The sequence below is a fragment of the Antechinus flavipes genome, chromosome 2, assembly GCF_016432865.1.
Source record: "Antechinus flavipes isolate AdamAnt ecotype Samford, QLD, Australia chromosome 2, AdamAnt_v2, whole genome shotgun sequence".
Lineage (NCBI taxonomy): Eukaryota > Metazoa > Chordata > Mammalia > Dasyuromorphia > Dasyuridae > Antechinus > Antechinus flavipes.
The window spans coordinates 608,311,084-608,328,237 of NC_067399.1; the positions used below are offsets into that span (position 1 = coordinate 608,311,084).

At 34.7% G+C, this 17,154-nt stretch overlaps 1 protein-coding gene across 5 annotated transcripts in view; it reads left to right on the plus strand.

Annotated features, from left to right (window-relative positions):
* The window catches only part of PCGF5 (polycomb group ring finger 5), a 151,220-nt gene that overhangs the window by 97,206 nt on the left and 36,860 nt on the right, over positions 1-17,154 (plus strand). For all 5 annotated transcript variants that reach the window (XM_051981630.1, XM_051981627.1, XM_051981626.1 and 2 more), the window contains 3 exons: positions 7,845-7,900; positions 8,016-8,075; positions 10,396-10,541. In XM_051981630.1, the coding sequence (XP_051837590.1) occupies positions 7,845-7,900; positions 8,016-8,075; positions 10,396-10,541 (262 nt within the window). The remainder of the gene's footprint in view (positions 1-7,844; positions 7,901-8,015; positions 8,076-10,395; positions 10,542-17,154) is intronic.

A 17,154-nucleotide genomic window follows, 5' to 3' on the forward strand; every position in this document is an offset into this window, starting at 1 on the left:
AAAGACGGGATAGGCATTGTCCAGAAAGAGCTTACTTTCAAATGGAGGTGGCCTTCCTTGATGTGCGGTAGAAGCTGCCTGGGGTGTTATTTGGAGAGGCCCCTGGGGGATAAATATTTTTGCTTGTTGACCCCCTCTTCCCCTTTCTACTGGAAGCTTCTAGAGAACAAAGACTAGGGTTTTTGTTCTGTTTTGTTTTTTTCTTCATAGCCTCTGCCCTTTTTTTTTCTTTTTTCTTTAAATAATGCCTTTTTATTTTCAAAATACATGTATAGATTTTCAACATTCACCCTTGCAAAACCTTGTGGCCTGAATTTTTTTCCTTTCCTTCCCCTACTCTGTTTTTCTTAGATAGTAGTTATCCAATGTAAGTTAAACATGTGCAATTCTTCTATACATATTTCCACATTTATTGTGTTGTACAAGAAAAATCAAATCAAAATAGAAAAATGAGAAAGAAAAAAAAAACCAAGCAAACAACAAAAAAGATGAAAATATTCTGGTATGTGATGCACATTCAGTTCCCACAGTCTTCTCTCTGGATGCAGATGGCTCTCTCCATCCCAAATCTATTGGAATTGGCCTGATTTACCTCACTGTTGAAGAGAGCCATGTCCATCAAAATTGATCGTCATATATTATTGTTGTTGTTGTGTACAATGATCTCATGTTTCTGTTCATTTCACTCGGCATCAGTTCATGTAAGTCTCTCCAAGCCTCTCTGAAATCATCCTGCTGGTCATTTCTTACAGAAAAATAATATTCCATAACATTCATATACCATAATTTACTCAGTCATTCTCCAACTGATGGACAACCACTCAGTTTACAGTTTCTTGTCACTACAAACAGGGCTGCCACAAATATTTTTGCACATGTGGGTCCCGTTCCCTTCTTTAATATCTCTTTGGGATATAAGCCCGATAGAAATACTGCTGGATCAAAGGGAATGCACAGTTTGATAGCCCTTTGGGCACAGTTCCAGATTGCTCTCCAGAATGGTTGATATTCTCTATTCTTAATTGAGAGTCTTACATATAGCAAGAGCTTAATAAAAATCTTTTGGACCTTAAGGGAGGAGATTGACATGCCCTTTCCAGTAACCATGTCAGTATTGATTATGGCTTCAGAATTTGGGGGAGTGAAGGATGGATAGTATTCGGACACTACTAGTTTCTGAGTAGGGTGGGAAAATATAGCTGGGGCATCAGTGAAACTTGAATGAAGCCCTTTGGATATAAGTATTCTTTTGCACAGTGGGTATGTCTCTGACGAGAAGGTGCAGTGACAGGGAGGGACTGTGGTGTTGGGGCCATTTAGCCACTCACTAATTAACATAGCTGAGGTCTCAGGAAGAGAATTCCAGAGTTGGAGAGGGTGTGTGTGTATGAACACACATAAACTTGTATTTATAATATAGTGAAAGGAGCAAAGAATTTAGATCTAGAGGGTCAATTTATTTTTTTCCACTGTTTCTTGAAACCAGAAATCATTTTGTAAACATGAGATTATAATCATTTTGTTTTCATGGTGGACTGAGTGAAACTGTCTAGACACAGGGGTCCTCAAAACTATGGCCCGCAGGCCAGATGCAGCAGCTGAGGACGATTATCCCCCTCACCCAGGGCTATGAAGTTTCTTTATTTAAAGGCCCATTTTTGTTTTGACTATAGTCCGGCCCTCCAACAGTCTGAGGGACAGTGACCTGGCCCCCTATTTAAAAAGTTTGAGGACCCCTGGCTAGGGAGCAGGAATGACTGATGTCTTTGAAACCCAAAAGGGGTATGAAGAATTAAAAGGTAATCATATGGCTTTTCCAAAGTCCTAGAGCATGAAGTATGCTGGGTTTAGAATCAGGGAAACCTGGATTTCACTAGCTTTGTGACTCTGGGCAAGTGGTAGCTTCTCTGTGAATCATTTATCTCATCTCTGAAATGAAGGGGTTAGACTCGGGATTCTCTGAAGGCCCTTTTAGCTCCAAATCTTGTGATTTCATGATTCTATTGGGAAGTTTCTGTGACAAACTTGCAAACTTCATACTAATAATTGACATAGAGACTATTTTGTTAGCAAGATGTATGGGAAAGTAATCACTTGTATTCTTGTTTTTGAAACATACTATCTGTCTCTAGAGAAAGAAGTGATATTGGCTATAGACTGAAGCATGCTATTTTTCATTTCCTTTTTTCTTTTGAATCTTCTTGTATGAAATGACGGATATGGAAATGTTTTACATACATACATATATATATAAAATCTATATTTGATTGCTTAGTCTCAGGGAGGGAACAAAGGAGAAATAAAATTAGGAACTCAGAATTTAAATAAAAAAAATTTTAAAACTTGGGAGAAAAATGAAATACTTAATAAGATGTTGTTTTTAAAAACCGAATCTTGTTTTTTCTTCTCCTGTAGAGCTAGGTTTCAGAAAAAGTAGGCTCATTCTCCTTATATTTTATATAACTTTTTATTCAGTAGCTGAAAAAGGAGAATCTTTTTTTCCTTTAATTTTCCTTTCACATTTCTGAGTGGCAGCTTCAGGAGGTCTCTTAAAAAAAAGTCATGAAGATAATCCAAATATTATCCTGGGATTGATCTGAAATTGAAAAATGAGTGCAATATTGCCTTAAAATTTCTGAGAGAAGTAAGTTTCAGTAATAAGTGGCTATATACAACCAGAAGTTGTCTTCAAAGATGGAAAATGCAGCTGATATTCATGTTATGATATCACCATCTACCAAAGATCTTTGTTCATTTCTTCAGAACTGTAGCAAGGGCTAAAATCTGAAGGGATAGTTTAGTAATTAACTATGCATTTAATGTATGCCCTGTTCTAGGCAAATCCAAATATAGATAAAGAAGGGAAAGTAAAATAGGTCTCTAGCTAGGGTCTTGGAACAGATTGGATGTGTGCAAATAGAACAATATATAGGAGAGGATAAGTATGTAGAACTTAGTGGGCAAGCCAGTCTCCCTGGAGTCAGTACTGCCCACCCTATCAATGTGTAAATCATGGAAGATTCCAAGTTAGATATTGCCATTGTTTGGGAGGAGAGAGGGTTGGTTTGGATCTGGGCTTTCATGGATTTAGGGAACATGTGATGAGCAGACCTCCAGAGATGGAGAGAGAGCCAAGTTCATATGCAGCCTCAGATGCTGAGCTGTGTGACCCTGGCCAAGTCACTTAACAACTCTTTGCCTTAGCTTTCTCATTTGAAAATGAGGAGGCGCACGTACCTCTTGGGATAGTTGTGAGGATCAAATAGGATTTTTTTCCGTTGTTTTTTTCAGTTATTTGACTTTTCATGACCCTATGTTGGGTTTTCTTGAAAAAAGTACTAGACTGTTTTGTCATCCCCTTCTTCATGTAATTTTTACAGGTTAAGAAACTGAGGCAAGCAGAGTTATGTGACTTGCCCAGGGTCACACGGGTAGTTAAATATCAGAGCTCAGATCTGAACTCAGATCATTTAGATTCTAGGCTGCCCCTCTCAGAAATAATCATTATACAACACTTAACATAGTGCAGTCACATAGTTGGAGCTATAGAAATATTAGCTAGTGTTATTAATATTTATGAAGTACTTAGCATAGGACTTTATGCACTCTGGGAGCTTAAATGCTCCTTACCTTCCTTCTGCTATTGAAGGCCACTAGGTGACCTGGGATTTAGACAGTTACTCTTAGACATGGCTGGGACAGGAGGAAGCCACAGGACTTGATCCTTATTACTAGGTCTTTCTGATCCTGAGGCTGGTTCCCTATAGTCTCCATGCTCATCTGTAAAATGACTGTATGAGTACCTTAGCTACAGACTTCACAGAAAGGATGGCTAAGCAAACAGGATTGAAGTAATTTTCATTTTACAGTGTCTCCCAAGCATTCATTCCTTGTTATAGCTAATCTTTCTTAGTCTGCTTCAAAAGATAGAAGAAGTTAGCATTCTGATCTTAAATTTGACCTTCAGTACTTCAAAAATACTTTTTTATTAGTGTGGGTTCTGCTTAGTTATGCCTTAGTTATTTTTTGTGGCCCATGAGTTTGTCTAGTGACCAATCTTTTGCTAAGCACCATATATTAAATACAAAAGAAGTTTATACCTTTAAGACACTACACTAAAGTTGTGCCCTTTCCAATTGTAAAAAAAAAAAAAGTACTTGATTTGGTGCTCAGTTAAATGGTAACTATAACTTAATGCACATAATCAAATTTTTATTTGATAATTTTACTTTGAAAACAGTTATATACTTCTAACGTTAAATATAATGTTGAAAAAAAGATATATAGTATTATGATATATAAAAGGATTCCTTTGCAAATGTAATTACATTTTAATAAAAGTTTAGTTCCATATGTGTAAAACAAATTTCTATTAAGTGAATCAATTTTTAAAATTTAATTCCAGTGACATTAAAGTTATGCCAGAAAAGAAAAATCGGCTAATGATTTAATCAACAAACTTCAAAAATACAGCAGATAATTGTCATATTGGAGGAGGGAATGAAAAGTTAACTTTTTGATAATATTGAGAGGAAATAGATATTAGAAAAATAATAAAATTGTATACTCCAACTAAGTCATAAAATACTAAATATAAAGTTAAGCAGCATTATAAATTGATTCACTTCACATTTTCCTGAATAGAATTAGCTTTAAAATAATGTTAATAATTTGGTTGGAACATGGATGGTGTGGGTTTTTTGGTTTTGTTTTGTTTTAACTATTTTCAAACTACTGGTACTTTAAAGTTACCAAGTTTACATATGAGTGCTTTTTTTTTTTTTTTTAACAATTCCAATAATTTAATTTATTTTAATTTTTCATTATTTTCATCCAATTGATACTCTCAACTAAAGTTGGTGATTAATTTATATAGTACTAACCAGGAGATTATTATACATTTCGACAACAATATTGTATGAGGATGTATTCTGATGGAAGTGGATTTCTTTGACAAAGAGACCTGAGTTTCAATGGATAAATGATGGACAGAAACAGCTACACCCAAAGAAAGAACACTGGGAAACGAATATGAACTATTTGCATTTTTGATTTTCTTCCCGAGTTATTTTTACCTTCTGAATCCAATTCTCCCTGTGCAACAAGAGAACTGTTTGGATCTGCACACATATATTATATCTAGGATATATTGTGACATATTTAACATGTATAGGACTGCTTGCCATCTTGGGGAGGGGGTGGAGGGAGGGAGGGGAAAAATCGAAACATAAGCGAGTGCAAGGGATAATGTTGTAAAAAATTACCCTGGCATGGATTCTGTCAATGTAAAGTTATTATTAAATAAAATAAAATTTTAAAAAAATTTATATAGTACCCTTTAACGGGAGATAATGTAATGCTGTGGCATTTTATGTCTGCCTAAGCATGTTTTTTTAATTCCCTAAAATGTAATAGCAATTAGCAAATTAGTTGATATCTCTGTTAATCATTCTGTTCCCATTCAAAGAGTGAGTCAATTACATGATAGCTGCTGTCATGTGGGATTTGTTAATGATGTAGCAAAGTGGTCTTCAAAATCTATACCATTAACCAATTGCCAGAATTTAGCACCAAGAGAGATGAAAATTCTCTGTAACTAAGAGTCTTAATTACTGTTAAGTTGGAGGAGTTTATGCTTTGTGATATAGTTTAGTTGGGAGTTCTCTTAGTAAAAATAAATAAACCTGTAATTTAATTACTTTTTAAAATTAATAATTTGTAGTTAAGTGTTTGGGAGATAGTTGAGATTTATTGTCCCCAAAGACCTTGGAGTTAAAATTCTAGTTCTGCCATTCTCTAGCACATGTCCTTGGACATGCCCCTGTACATTGCTTGGTTGCTTGGTTTCAACTTCTTCTGTAAAAGAAAGGGATTCATCTGTTTCATTGGTTCTTAAAAGTGTGATTTGGGAGTCCCTACGATCCTTTCAGGGGGGTCTTCAAGATCAATTCATATATTAATATTAATACTAAAATATTATTTGCCCTTTAAAATATATCCATGAGGCCAGATTTTCTTTATATATAATTTCAGCCCAAACTACCTATCTCAGTCAATTGAATGCTGAAGCAGATGTGAGAATCTAGCTGTCTTATTAAGCCAGATGGACTGCTGAGTAGTACCGTAATACAGAGAGTCAGTCTTTCTGAGTTCAGCTCTAGACTCAGATACTTAACTAGTGACTCTAGGCAAATTATTTCATCCTGTTTGCCTCAATTTCCTCATCTGTAAAATGAGCTGGAGAAGGCAAATAGCAAACCATTCCAGTATCTTTGCCCAGAAAACCCAAATGAGGTAATAAAAGAATTGGGCCCAACTGAAGACAACTGAACAACAGAAATTAAGCCAGACATAAGACTTGTAAAAATGTGTAAAACACTGCTACATTTCTCACTGATGTTTGTTTTGGAAAATAGAATTAGTTTTCATTGATGTTTATATTAATCTGTAATGGGTTTATTATTATTTTTAAAGAAATTAAATATTTACAAGTTTATTATTTTAAATTTCTAAATAAAACAAATACTGGTAGATAGAAACATGAAAATAACTCTTTGGGTAACTCCATAATATTAAGAGTATAAATGGGTCCTATGACCAAAAGATGTTGAGTACTGCTGGATTAGATTCTCTAAGGGCCTTTGCAATTTTAAAATCTAAGAATGTCAAATAGACATTTATTTTTGGTGGGTTATAAGTTGTCTCAGGGAAAGATGATGGAGTAGGAAAAAGCAATATAGGCCATCATTCCTCTTCATAACTACTCCAAGAAAGATCTAAGTAGATTATCATTTTTAATCAGGAAATCCAAGGGAAATTCCCAGTGAATTCCTTTTTCCATTCTAGATCTACAGAGAGACATGAAACACTCAGGACATTGGGGAAAGGATCTCTTTAGCCATGAGGATTTAATTGAGGCCCACAGTTGTTCAGACAGAGGGACAGACTTAATCCTGAGCAGACTTATGGAGGGAGAACTTGTACTGAGGAGGGAATGGTATATGAGTTCAGAGGGTAGCAGCCTGCCTAAAACTACTGAGTATTGGATAAAGAGCAGAAACTTTTCTGATCTTTAGGACAGCAACTTGTGATTCTGACCTTGGAGGGAGGTCTCCGATTCAGTCCCCAGAACAGCCTCAGACATGCACCTGAGAACCTGAGGCAGGGAGCCCAGACTAACCAGAGGACCTTGGAGAGCCTTTCATTGACGTTCTAGCTAGCTGTCAGAGGGCTGGGACCAGCCTGGGACAAGTCTCTGGTTATATCTCCCAGATATAGATGGGATCAGGAGCTTGCAAAGCTCAAACTAAGAGGAATGCAGATAGATGATCCCTTAAAGTGGACCACTTGGGTGGACTAGACTGAAAGCCTGTGAACAGTACAGCCTGAGGTATACTGAAATTCCTTAAGAACACAGTGCTCAGTACTGAGAAAACCCAGCAGCAAGACCCAAGAAGACACAAAACAGGATTTTATAAGGCTCAGACATTCCCTCCAGTAGTGGACAGAGCCTGGGACTGTCAGTATCAGTTTGGGAATTAGGGCTAGAAAAATGAGGACACGAAACAAAACAACTCCTTCTATCCAAAGGAAGAAGCTAAGACCAACAGCAGCCAGTAGCTTTAGTCACCCAGTTTACAATGTCTTAGGCTAGATTTTTGCTTGTATCTTTCTGACTTTACATCCATTTGGTATTTCTCTATAAGGAGTTCCCCATGAAAATGAAAATATTGATTTGGGCCCCAAACAGTATGCATGTGTAAATATGAATAAATTTTATAAAACTAGAGGGATGTTTTAGGTTTTATTTATTCATTATGTTCATATTTTTTTCTTTTTATAAGACTGGACAATACATTAGAAGAAATTATATTTAAGCTGGTTCCTGGACTACGAGAACGTAAGTTATTATTTCATTTTGGTCTGGGGGAGAAATTTTGATGCTTTAAAAAATTGACATGTTTCTATTAATACTTTTAAATTCATCTTTAATATGTTGAATTTTTATTAATTAGAGGAACTTGAGCGAGAGACAGAATTTTGGAAGAAAAACAAACCTCAAGAAAATGGACAAGGTAACTTTCTTTTTATATAGCATATGTGTGTGTACACACACACACACACACATCTACACACATCTGTTTCTAATATTAACCATATGCTTGCTTTACACTTAACAGCATTTTCTGGAGGTTTTTTGTGAATACCAACTTTTATCATTAAAATTTTGCATCTGAACTTTTTCTTCCTTCTGTTCCTTATTCTCATAATATGATCACTTCTTATTTAGATAGGGTTCCAAAATTTTGCATATAATTATAGTTGAAGCTTTAACTATAAGTACTTCACATGCATGTACAAACATACACACACATGGGAAAGCATGAGGTTATATTTAACAAAAATTCCTTTTTTACTTATTTAATAAAACATTCCATCAATATGTATTTATCAAAATATTTAATTTAAAAAGTACTATCAAAGTTTCTATATCAAATGTCAGTTTAAAATTTTTCCTGAATTAATCCTGTAATTGGGAGTGGTATGGAACAACCCAGACTAGCTGGTCTAATCCATCCATGGAAAAAATCCTTCCTTATGACATACGCAACCATTGTTTGTCCAGCATTTCATTTACCTTCATGAACAGCTCCTCTTATTTGTTTGGAAACTTCAGTAACAAGTCTAATCCTTCTTCTACAAGTTGGCCCTTCTTATACTAGCCTAATTACCCTTCACTGTACATTCTCAGAAGTCTAATTGATTAGAATACAGTGAGATTATCAGCTCCTGGAACTTGCCCCTGTTACTTATAGCCCAGTATGATGTTAGCTTTTTTTTGGATTGTTCTGTTGCTGCTAATGCGTTGAGCTTGTGGTCTATCAGAATGTTTAGGTCTTTTTTAGAACACCTGCGATCTAAAACATGCCTCCCCCATCTTCTATTTTTGCAGCTGATTTTTTTTTTTTTAACTCAAGTAAGATTTCATACAGAAAGTTTCATCCTTTTTAAGAGCCTTTTGGATCCTGACTAGTAGGGTGTTAGCTGTCCCTCCGAGCCTTGTCTCTTCTGCAGATTTGATGGGTGTGGAATCTGCTTTTATCAGTTCTGGATAAAAACATTAAATAGCCCCAGAACAAGTGAAAATCCCTGGAGGTTTCTTATCCCTGTGCATTAAACCATTAATATTTCTCTGGCTGGGTAACATTTCTGAAACAGTTGTGGTGTTTTTGTATTATGTGGCTACCAACTTTCACAAAATTAAACATTTGTAAACTGAACACCATGAAAAAAAAATTGAAGAAAGATACCTTTTACTCTTGTGGAGTTTACAATTTAGTAGGGAGCTATAGCAGGAGAGGTACAGGCAAGTGCTAGATAAGTCTCAGAGGAGAAAAAAACGAGCAATAGTGATGAAGAGAGTGATGGAAGATAATGTCTAGTATTTATATAGTATCTACTATAGGCCAGGCACAGTACTTCTCAATTATTATCTCATATGATGCTCATAAGAACCCGGAGAGATAGAGATATCTCCATCTTATAGTTGGGGAAACCAAAGCTGGTTAGAGACTGAGGATTTTATCTAAAGCCTCCAGGGTCCAGGCCCAGCCCTTCATGCAATATAGCACCATATAGCTGCCCGAGAATTGACTAGGAGAGAATCAGAGATCTTTCCAGAAAGGAGAGTTTTAAGAGATGAGCTGGAAATCAGCAAGTGCTGACATTCAGGCTACCGTGTAAAATGGCCTAGAAAAACCTTTCTAGGTCAGGGCCTCATTCATAAAGTGAGGGGGGTGGGAGATGTTCATCAAGGCTCTCCTAACTCTTAAGTCCTTGGAGGCTGGGACTCTGCATTAGCAGAATTACGGGGCTGGTCATGAAGGATAAAGAATACTTAGATGATAGTGGGATTTAGCAAAATGGTAATGAGGGTGGAGGGCCTAGGCTTTAGGGTAGTGGAAATGGGATGTAGAAAAAGAGACAAGATAGAATTAAGAGGACATTGTATCTGACAGGATATAAGAAAGAAAAAAGTCAAAAGCAGTCCATTAGAGAAGGCAAAGACTGAAAAGATTGTCCAGTTGTTATAATGATATAAAATTTAGGACATTTTCATATAGATCTTGTAATGTTTACTTTCTAATGATTTGATCGGATGGTGAAATGAGAATATCTATTGACTCTTTAACACTAAGGGGGAAAAAGCACATTGATTCATGCAAGCTAATCAAAATGTATTTTGCAGTAAAGATGTTTATTTAGATTCCTCCTCCCACCCCACCCTACCCCAAAGCTTTATTGAAGCTAATTTGGTTTTGATGATTTTGGTAGCTAAGTGACTTAGAATCCAAAATCACTGAGTTTGAACTAAATTATATTTTAATTGCACAGATGAAACTTCAAAAGCTGACAAACCCAAAGTCGAAGAAGGTGATGAAAATCAAGATGATAAGGACTATCATAGAAGTGATCCACAAATTGCCATCTGTCTTGATTGCTTACGTAATAATGGGCAATCGGGGGACAATGTGGTAAAGGTGAGTGGACATCTGTTTTTAGCTTGTGGTAGCAAATAATTCACTTGATAAATTTGGTGCATTATATCTTTGACAATCTTTCAAGTTCTTATTTACATAATTAGAATTATAGTCATTTGTTGGTTTTACAGGTACTTCCAGAACTAAGAACAGCCCAGTTAAGGGTTTTTCATAATCATCAACGAACAAAAAGCATTCATTAATCACCTACTGTGTTCCAGGCACAGTGCTTATTGTTTAGTGGAGTGCTGAGAGAGAGAGAGAGAGAGACAGTTCCTATCTTCAAAGAGGTTGCATTTTACTAGAGGGTGATGCTAACAGATAAGTAAATGCATTATGAAAAGTGATATATAATGGGTGGGGCTCACCACTGGAAATCTGGAAAGGGGGTGGCATTTGAGCTCAGCGTTCTCTCCTCCTTCCCAAGACTATCTTAGACATATTAAGATCTTAGGTAATTGATATCAACTGGTGGTTAGAGCCAGAAACAGTTTGATTCAATCTCCTTCCCTTCCCTCTACTCCTGCCTTTTTCCCCCCACAGAGTTTTCATTACAATTGAATCCTTCATACCTACAGCTTAGTTAATTTCATTTCAGACAGTCACTTTTTCATTATATCTACATCTCCCCTTTGATTCCTTTTCTTCCTTCCTTTCTCTTCCCTTCCTCCCTCACTTTTCTTCTCTCTCCATTTGAGTAAAAACAACAAAACACCCTTATCCTGACTGAGGAGCTTGAGAGTAATGCTGGTATGGAGAAGAAGAAAGCCATGAGTTTTGAATTGAAATAATACAATAATGAATTAAGTATTAAAGAACCTGTGCCATTATCCTCCAGAACCTTTGTAAGTACCTAAAAGGACCTTCTATATCTCCACAAATATCTGCTTTTTCAGCTAATTATTAAAACCTGTCTTTTCTTATCCATCATCAATATAGAAGGCAATTTAAAAAATAATACATTTTTATTCAACTCTTATTATCTTTACTCTTTAATTTAATGAATAATATCACAATATCATATTTCCTATTATTTTCTATTATAATTGTATGGTATTTTAGGTTCTTGATAAAGCTAAAAAGACATTTTTAAAATCTATCTTGAAAACCAATCCTGCATTTAAAACCCTAATGTTTTTGGAAAATAATATTTTGAGCTTCTAAATAATCAACTTAAAAACTTGTTTTTTTTGGTTAAAAAATGAAGGGGTTCTGTATTCATTATCTCATAACTTTTACCCTACTCCATGAAATCAGCAGGCAAACAGGGGAGCTTTCAAAGTAATCCTTTTTAATGTATAATACATTTTTTTTGATATAATAAAAGATTTCTCAGCAAACAGTAAAACACTTCTCACTTTTAAAAAATGTCTTGGGAAAAGTTAGTTTATTGGATGTTAATGGAAAGGAGGAATGTGTCCTTTACCTTTGATTGTATGGTACTAACATTGACCTTTGTATTTGCCCAGAGTTTTGTTGGCTTTTAAATGCCTTTATATGGTATTTTATTGTATATTTTGAAGTTCTGCTTTCTTCTGTCACTTCATACAGATCTTTGTGATTTTTTTTACAGAATTGTTAATAGTTATCATTTCTTTGTGGCATAGTAACTATATTATATTATATTAATATGGCAACAAGAAAAGTTTTTTGGGGGAAATTCCATATATATTCCTGGGAAGATGTGGAAGGCAAATGTACAGCAACTCAATTTAGCATTGTAGGACAAGAAAAAAAAATTAATTCCATAAAGAGGACCAGTTCTGGTTAAATTTTGGCTACTTGTTTTTTGATTTCCTAAAATATATGCTAAGTTTATAATTGAATGTACATTAAAATTTGCATTCCAGATTACTTTATTAGTTCATACTCCTGCTCCCTTCTACTTTCGTAAAAAGTTGAATGTTTATTATATTGAAAAAGCATAGTAAATTATAATCTGTAGAGTCTTTTAAATGAAGTAACTGCTTATAAAAATTTTTTTTTTCGTAATTTTGTCTCAGATTGTGATTTTGTTATTATAGGGAGTTCCCAGTGAAGAAATTCCCTTTATTTGAGCAGACTACTACTGTTTTATTACCTACTTCCTTAAAAAGATGCTTGGAACTCTGACAAGATACATGATCTGCCCAGTGTTATGTACTTAATGTGTATCAGAGAAAAGATTTGTACTTGGGTCTTCCAGAATCAAAGGCCAATTCTCTATCCCCTTTGCCAAGAAGACTTTCTTTCTGATATTATTAATATCATATCCCACTTAAAGATTAGCTTAATTGTAACAACTAACAAGTTTATGGATTCAATCCTTGAATGAGTTCAATTAACTTTTTCATGGGGGGAAAAAAGATTTTGTGTAGCTTTGAACCTGACTACTTTCATCTTAACCAGACTTCTCACAAATAGTCATAGTGACTAAAGATAGGATGGGGAAGAACCATGATAGTTGAGGATAGAATTACAGAGATCACTACTAGAAGAAGAATTTAAGGCCCATGACCATAACGAGGAGTCCTTAAGGCTCTGAAGTTGACATTATGTTAACTCTGATGATGGTCATCACAGTATTATTATTGTTGTCAGTTCCTATTAGAACCTTAGAATGATTAACCAAGTAATGGGCTTCCTGAAAATAGAGGGGAGAAAATAGAATATGAGATAAGAAATATTAGAATGAAATCAAAAGATTGAAATATTAGAACAAGGGATCATAGACAATACAGATTAAAGTTTTTTCCTACAACTTCACTAATATGGGAATATCTTTTAGATTATTTCATATATATATATTATTTCATATCTATGAATATGTAAGCATATATTTGAAAATAAATAATGGCTATCATATTTTTTCTCTTCTCAATGAGTGGGGAATGGGATTTAGGGAAGGAAGGAATTTAGAACTAAAAAGAAAAGATCAGAGTTCCTGAAAACTATAACCAAATAAAAAACTTGAATGCTAAGAAATCATAAGAAAATTACCTATATTTTTAGAATCAAAGGGCAAAATTACTTAAATTTAAATATGGTGTCATAGAGCTTCCCCATAGGCCAAGAGAAACATAAGACTGCACAAGACCAGTATCCTGTGCTCTCAGCCAGTTGTGTGCGCTCTATTGGAGCTACAACAGAGGCCAGAAATAGTTCCCAGTTGAGGATTGTGCAAAAAGAAAAAGGAATATGTGGGCCAAGGCTTCAAGAATATTGAGGCAGAGAAGGTATATAATCTAGTGCCAGCTACTCCATTCAGAATTACCGTGGCAGCCAGATTGTAGAATCATAGCCAAACAAGATCTGCCTATTCAGGAATATAGGAGTGGACTGCACTAGGCTATTACACAGTTCCAGTTCAAAATTGGAGGCTAAAGAGATATGCTAATGAAGGAAAATAGAGAATACTATTTTTTCTTTAATTGTTGTATTATATATATATTTTTTCCAAATACATACAGATAATTTTCACCATTCACTGTTGCAAAATCTTGTAAATTTTTCTCCCTTCCCCCCATCTCCCTGAGAGAGCAAGCAATTCAATCTAGGTTAAACATGAAATTTTTCTAAACATATTTCCATATTTGTCATGGTGAGCCAAAAAAAAAAAAATCTGATCAAAAAGGAAAAAAACATGAAGCAAATTAACAACCAAAGAAGGTAAAAAATACTATGCTCCGATCCACATTAAGTCTCCATAGTTCTCTGTCTGGAGATAGATAGTTCTTTCCATCGCAAATCTATTAGAATTGCCTTGAATCACCTTATTGTTGAAAAGAGCCAAATCCAACTCACTTGATTATCACATTGTTATTATGTACAGTGTTCTCTTGGTTCTGCTTACTTCACTTAGCATCAGTTCTTGTAAGTCTTCCAGGCTTTTCAGAAAATACAGAATACTTTGAAGAAATTGTGTTAAATGAAGAAAAGCCCAAGAGTTAAACTTAGAAGACTAGCATAATTCTACAAGTATAAGTAGAGCCTCAGAAGAGAATAGCTAGGTTACAAGAACTCCCAAGAGTGATGTGAAGAAATGAACAATGAAATTGGAATTGAAATTAGAATTCTTGAAGAAAATGCAAGGAAAAGAAATAGTTTGGAACAGAAGGTGAAATTCTCCAGCTAAGTAATGGATTTTCTAAAAAATAAGAAGGGAGAAAATAGAATATAAGATAAATATTAAAATGAAGTAAAAATATTGAAATGTTAAGGAAAAAAAAATAAGGTATCTACTGGGTGTTTTTTTTTTTTTTTAACTGACTTACAAAAAAGGAAAAATATCAGAGTTCCTGAAAGTCATGACCAAACAAAAAACTTGAATCCTATGTTCCAAAGAAAATAGCCCATAACTAGTGGAATCTAATAGTTGCTTTCTGAAAGAAATCCTCCATTGAAAATACCCAGAAATACTTTAGCTGAAATCCAAGTATTGAGGTCAAAAAAAAAAATACTGCAAGCCAAAGTATAAAAAATGTAAGTACTGTGGCTTTGGATTATTTAAGACTATGTTGCAGCAACTATAAAAGAAATTATGGAATATACACAGGTCCCAATACCTGGAGATTAATCAAACTTAATACTCTTTTGAGGGGTGATGGTCAATCTCTACCTTCTCAACCCCCCGCTTTTTGCTGAGGCAATTGGGGTTAAGTGACTTGCTCAGGGTCACACAGCTAGGAAATGTTGTTTGTGTCTGAGGTCAGATTTGAACTTGGGTCTTCCTGACTTCAAGGCTGGTCCTTTATCCAGTGCACCACGTAGCTTCCCCACATCTGCACCCTTTGACAAATGTGATGTCATATTTTTGTAATGCATCAATACCTGAATTTGTTTTACCTGCTTTTAAGAGAGGGTTTTTATTTTTGGGGGAGGATGCTGAAGAAATTAAAGTGTTAGAAATTCAGAAAAAAAATTAGTATCAATGAAACACTTTTGAAAATACACAGAACAAGAGAAAATAGAGCACAGAATAGCAAGATAATTTCATAATTCTGTAATAATTTTAATAAAATAGGGCTTCTTTGGGGAAGAACTCCCTCTAAAAATGAAGGTCATGTCTTCTCTGCATTTTATATTTTTAAAAACTGTATGTAATAAATGTTCAGATGCAACCCTCTTTTTCATGCTTTATGTATTGAAATCTTTATTTCTGTTAATGTTATATTCAAAACGAAAATGGGGGGGGGAGAATCTTAGAATTTTAAATTATCAGGTATTATTTCACATCTTTGATATTTTCTTCAAACATGTCTGCCTATTTAATTAATATATATTTCTAAACATCTTGAGAGATGTCATAGGTGCATTTATGTTGCTTGTATTTTTTCTGTACTTAATCTACTATTTTTACAGAGTAGAATGAGCAAGTTTTTCTTCTTGAAATGATTTATTTTTATTTTAGCTCTCCTTTAGTTTTATTTTAGCTATTGCCATCTTCTTTGGAGGCTTTTGTTTAAAGTTTGCAAGCACCTCTCAAATTTTTAAAATGTATATTGTCTCTTGTTGGAAGAACCTATTAATATAGCACTTTAAGGATGTAAATATTTACAAACTACTACTTTGAAAACTTTTTCTTTTTTAGGCTGTCAGAGTTATTTGCCCAGGTTACTCAGCTATTCAGTCTTAAGTGAGTTTGAATTTGAACTCAAAACCTGACAACAGGACTGGTGGTTTATCCACTGTACCACCTGGCTGCCCCTAAAGCAATGTATAAATTTGAATAATTATTATCCTCTGTCAGGTTCGTGATATAGGAGTTGTAAACCATTCAAATTGAAGACATAAGTTTTGGCCATACCCTAATCCATGAAACTCTCCACACTTTGCCTTGATTATTTTCATCTACCTGCCCATAATACCGAAAGCAATTAGTTAAGGTTTTATACCAACAAATTTGACATAGTCATATCAAAAATTGTTGATACAGAAAATAACTGCTATTGGAAGAATCATCAAGGAATTGTCACTGGTAGATTTAAGGTAAAGGATTAACAAGATTAACATAGGTATTTAGAATACTAAAACTCAATGTGAGCTACAACCAGTGATGAATGCTCAGGATAAACTCTTTGAAGCAATCTTTTAAGGAAGAGGAGGATTAAGAAAGAAACCAGACTAATGTTCTCATGCTCTTAATCTTTGTTTTTCTCTTTATCTCTAGTCCTTGGTACAGTGACTGACACAAAATAGGCACTTATTGAATAAATAGATGGGTACACAGTCTTAAAGACTCTCTAGTTTCCTCAAATTCTTATGGTAAAAATTTTTGGCCCATTCATATTACTTGTAGACACTTTTTGGCTTATGAATTGAAACATGGCATGTAGAACAAAGTAAAATATTCTAGAATTGCACAGTATTGGGAATTTGGACTCTGAAGGCTATCTGTAATAACTCATACATAAAAAGAATCTTCACTATGATATGCCCAACAAATGGTCTTACCATTTGTTTTGGAAGACCCCTTTGAAAAAGTAGCTTACTGTTTCCCAAAGCAACTCAGCCTTTGCATAGCAGCTCTAATAAGAGTTTTCCTGACAAATTTCCCAAATTGACCTCATTATAATTTCTGCCCATTGTTTCTGGTTCTCCTCTGGAATCAAATGAACAAATCAAATCCTTCCTT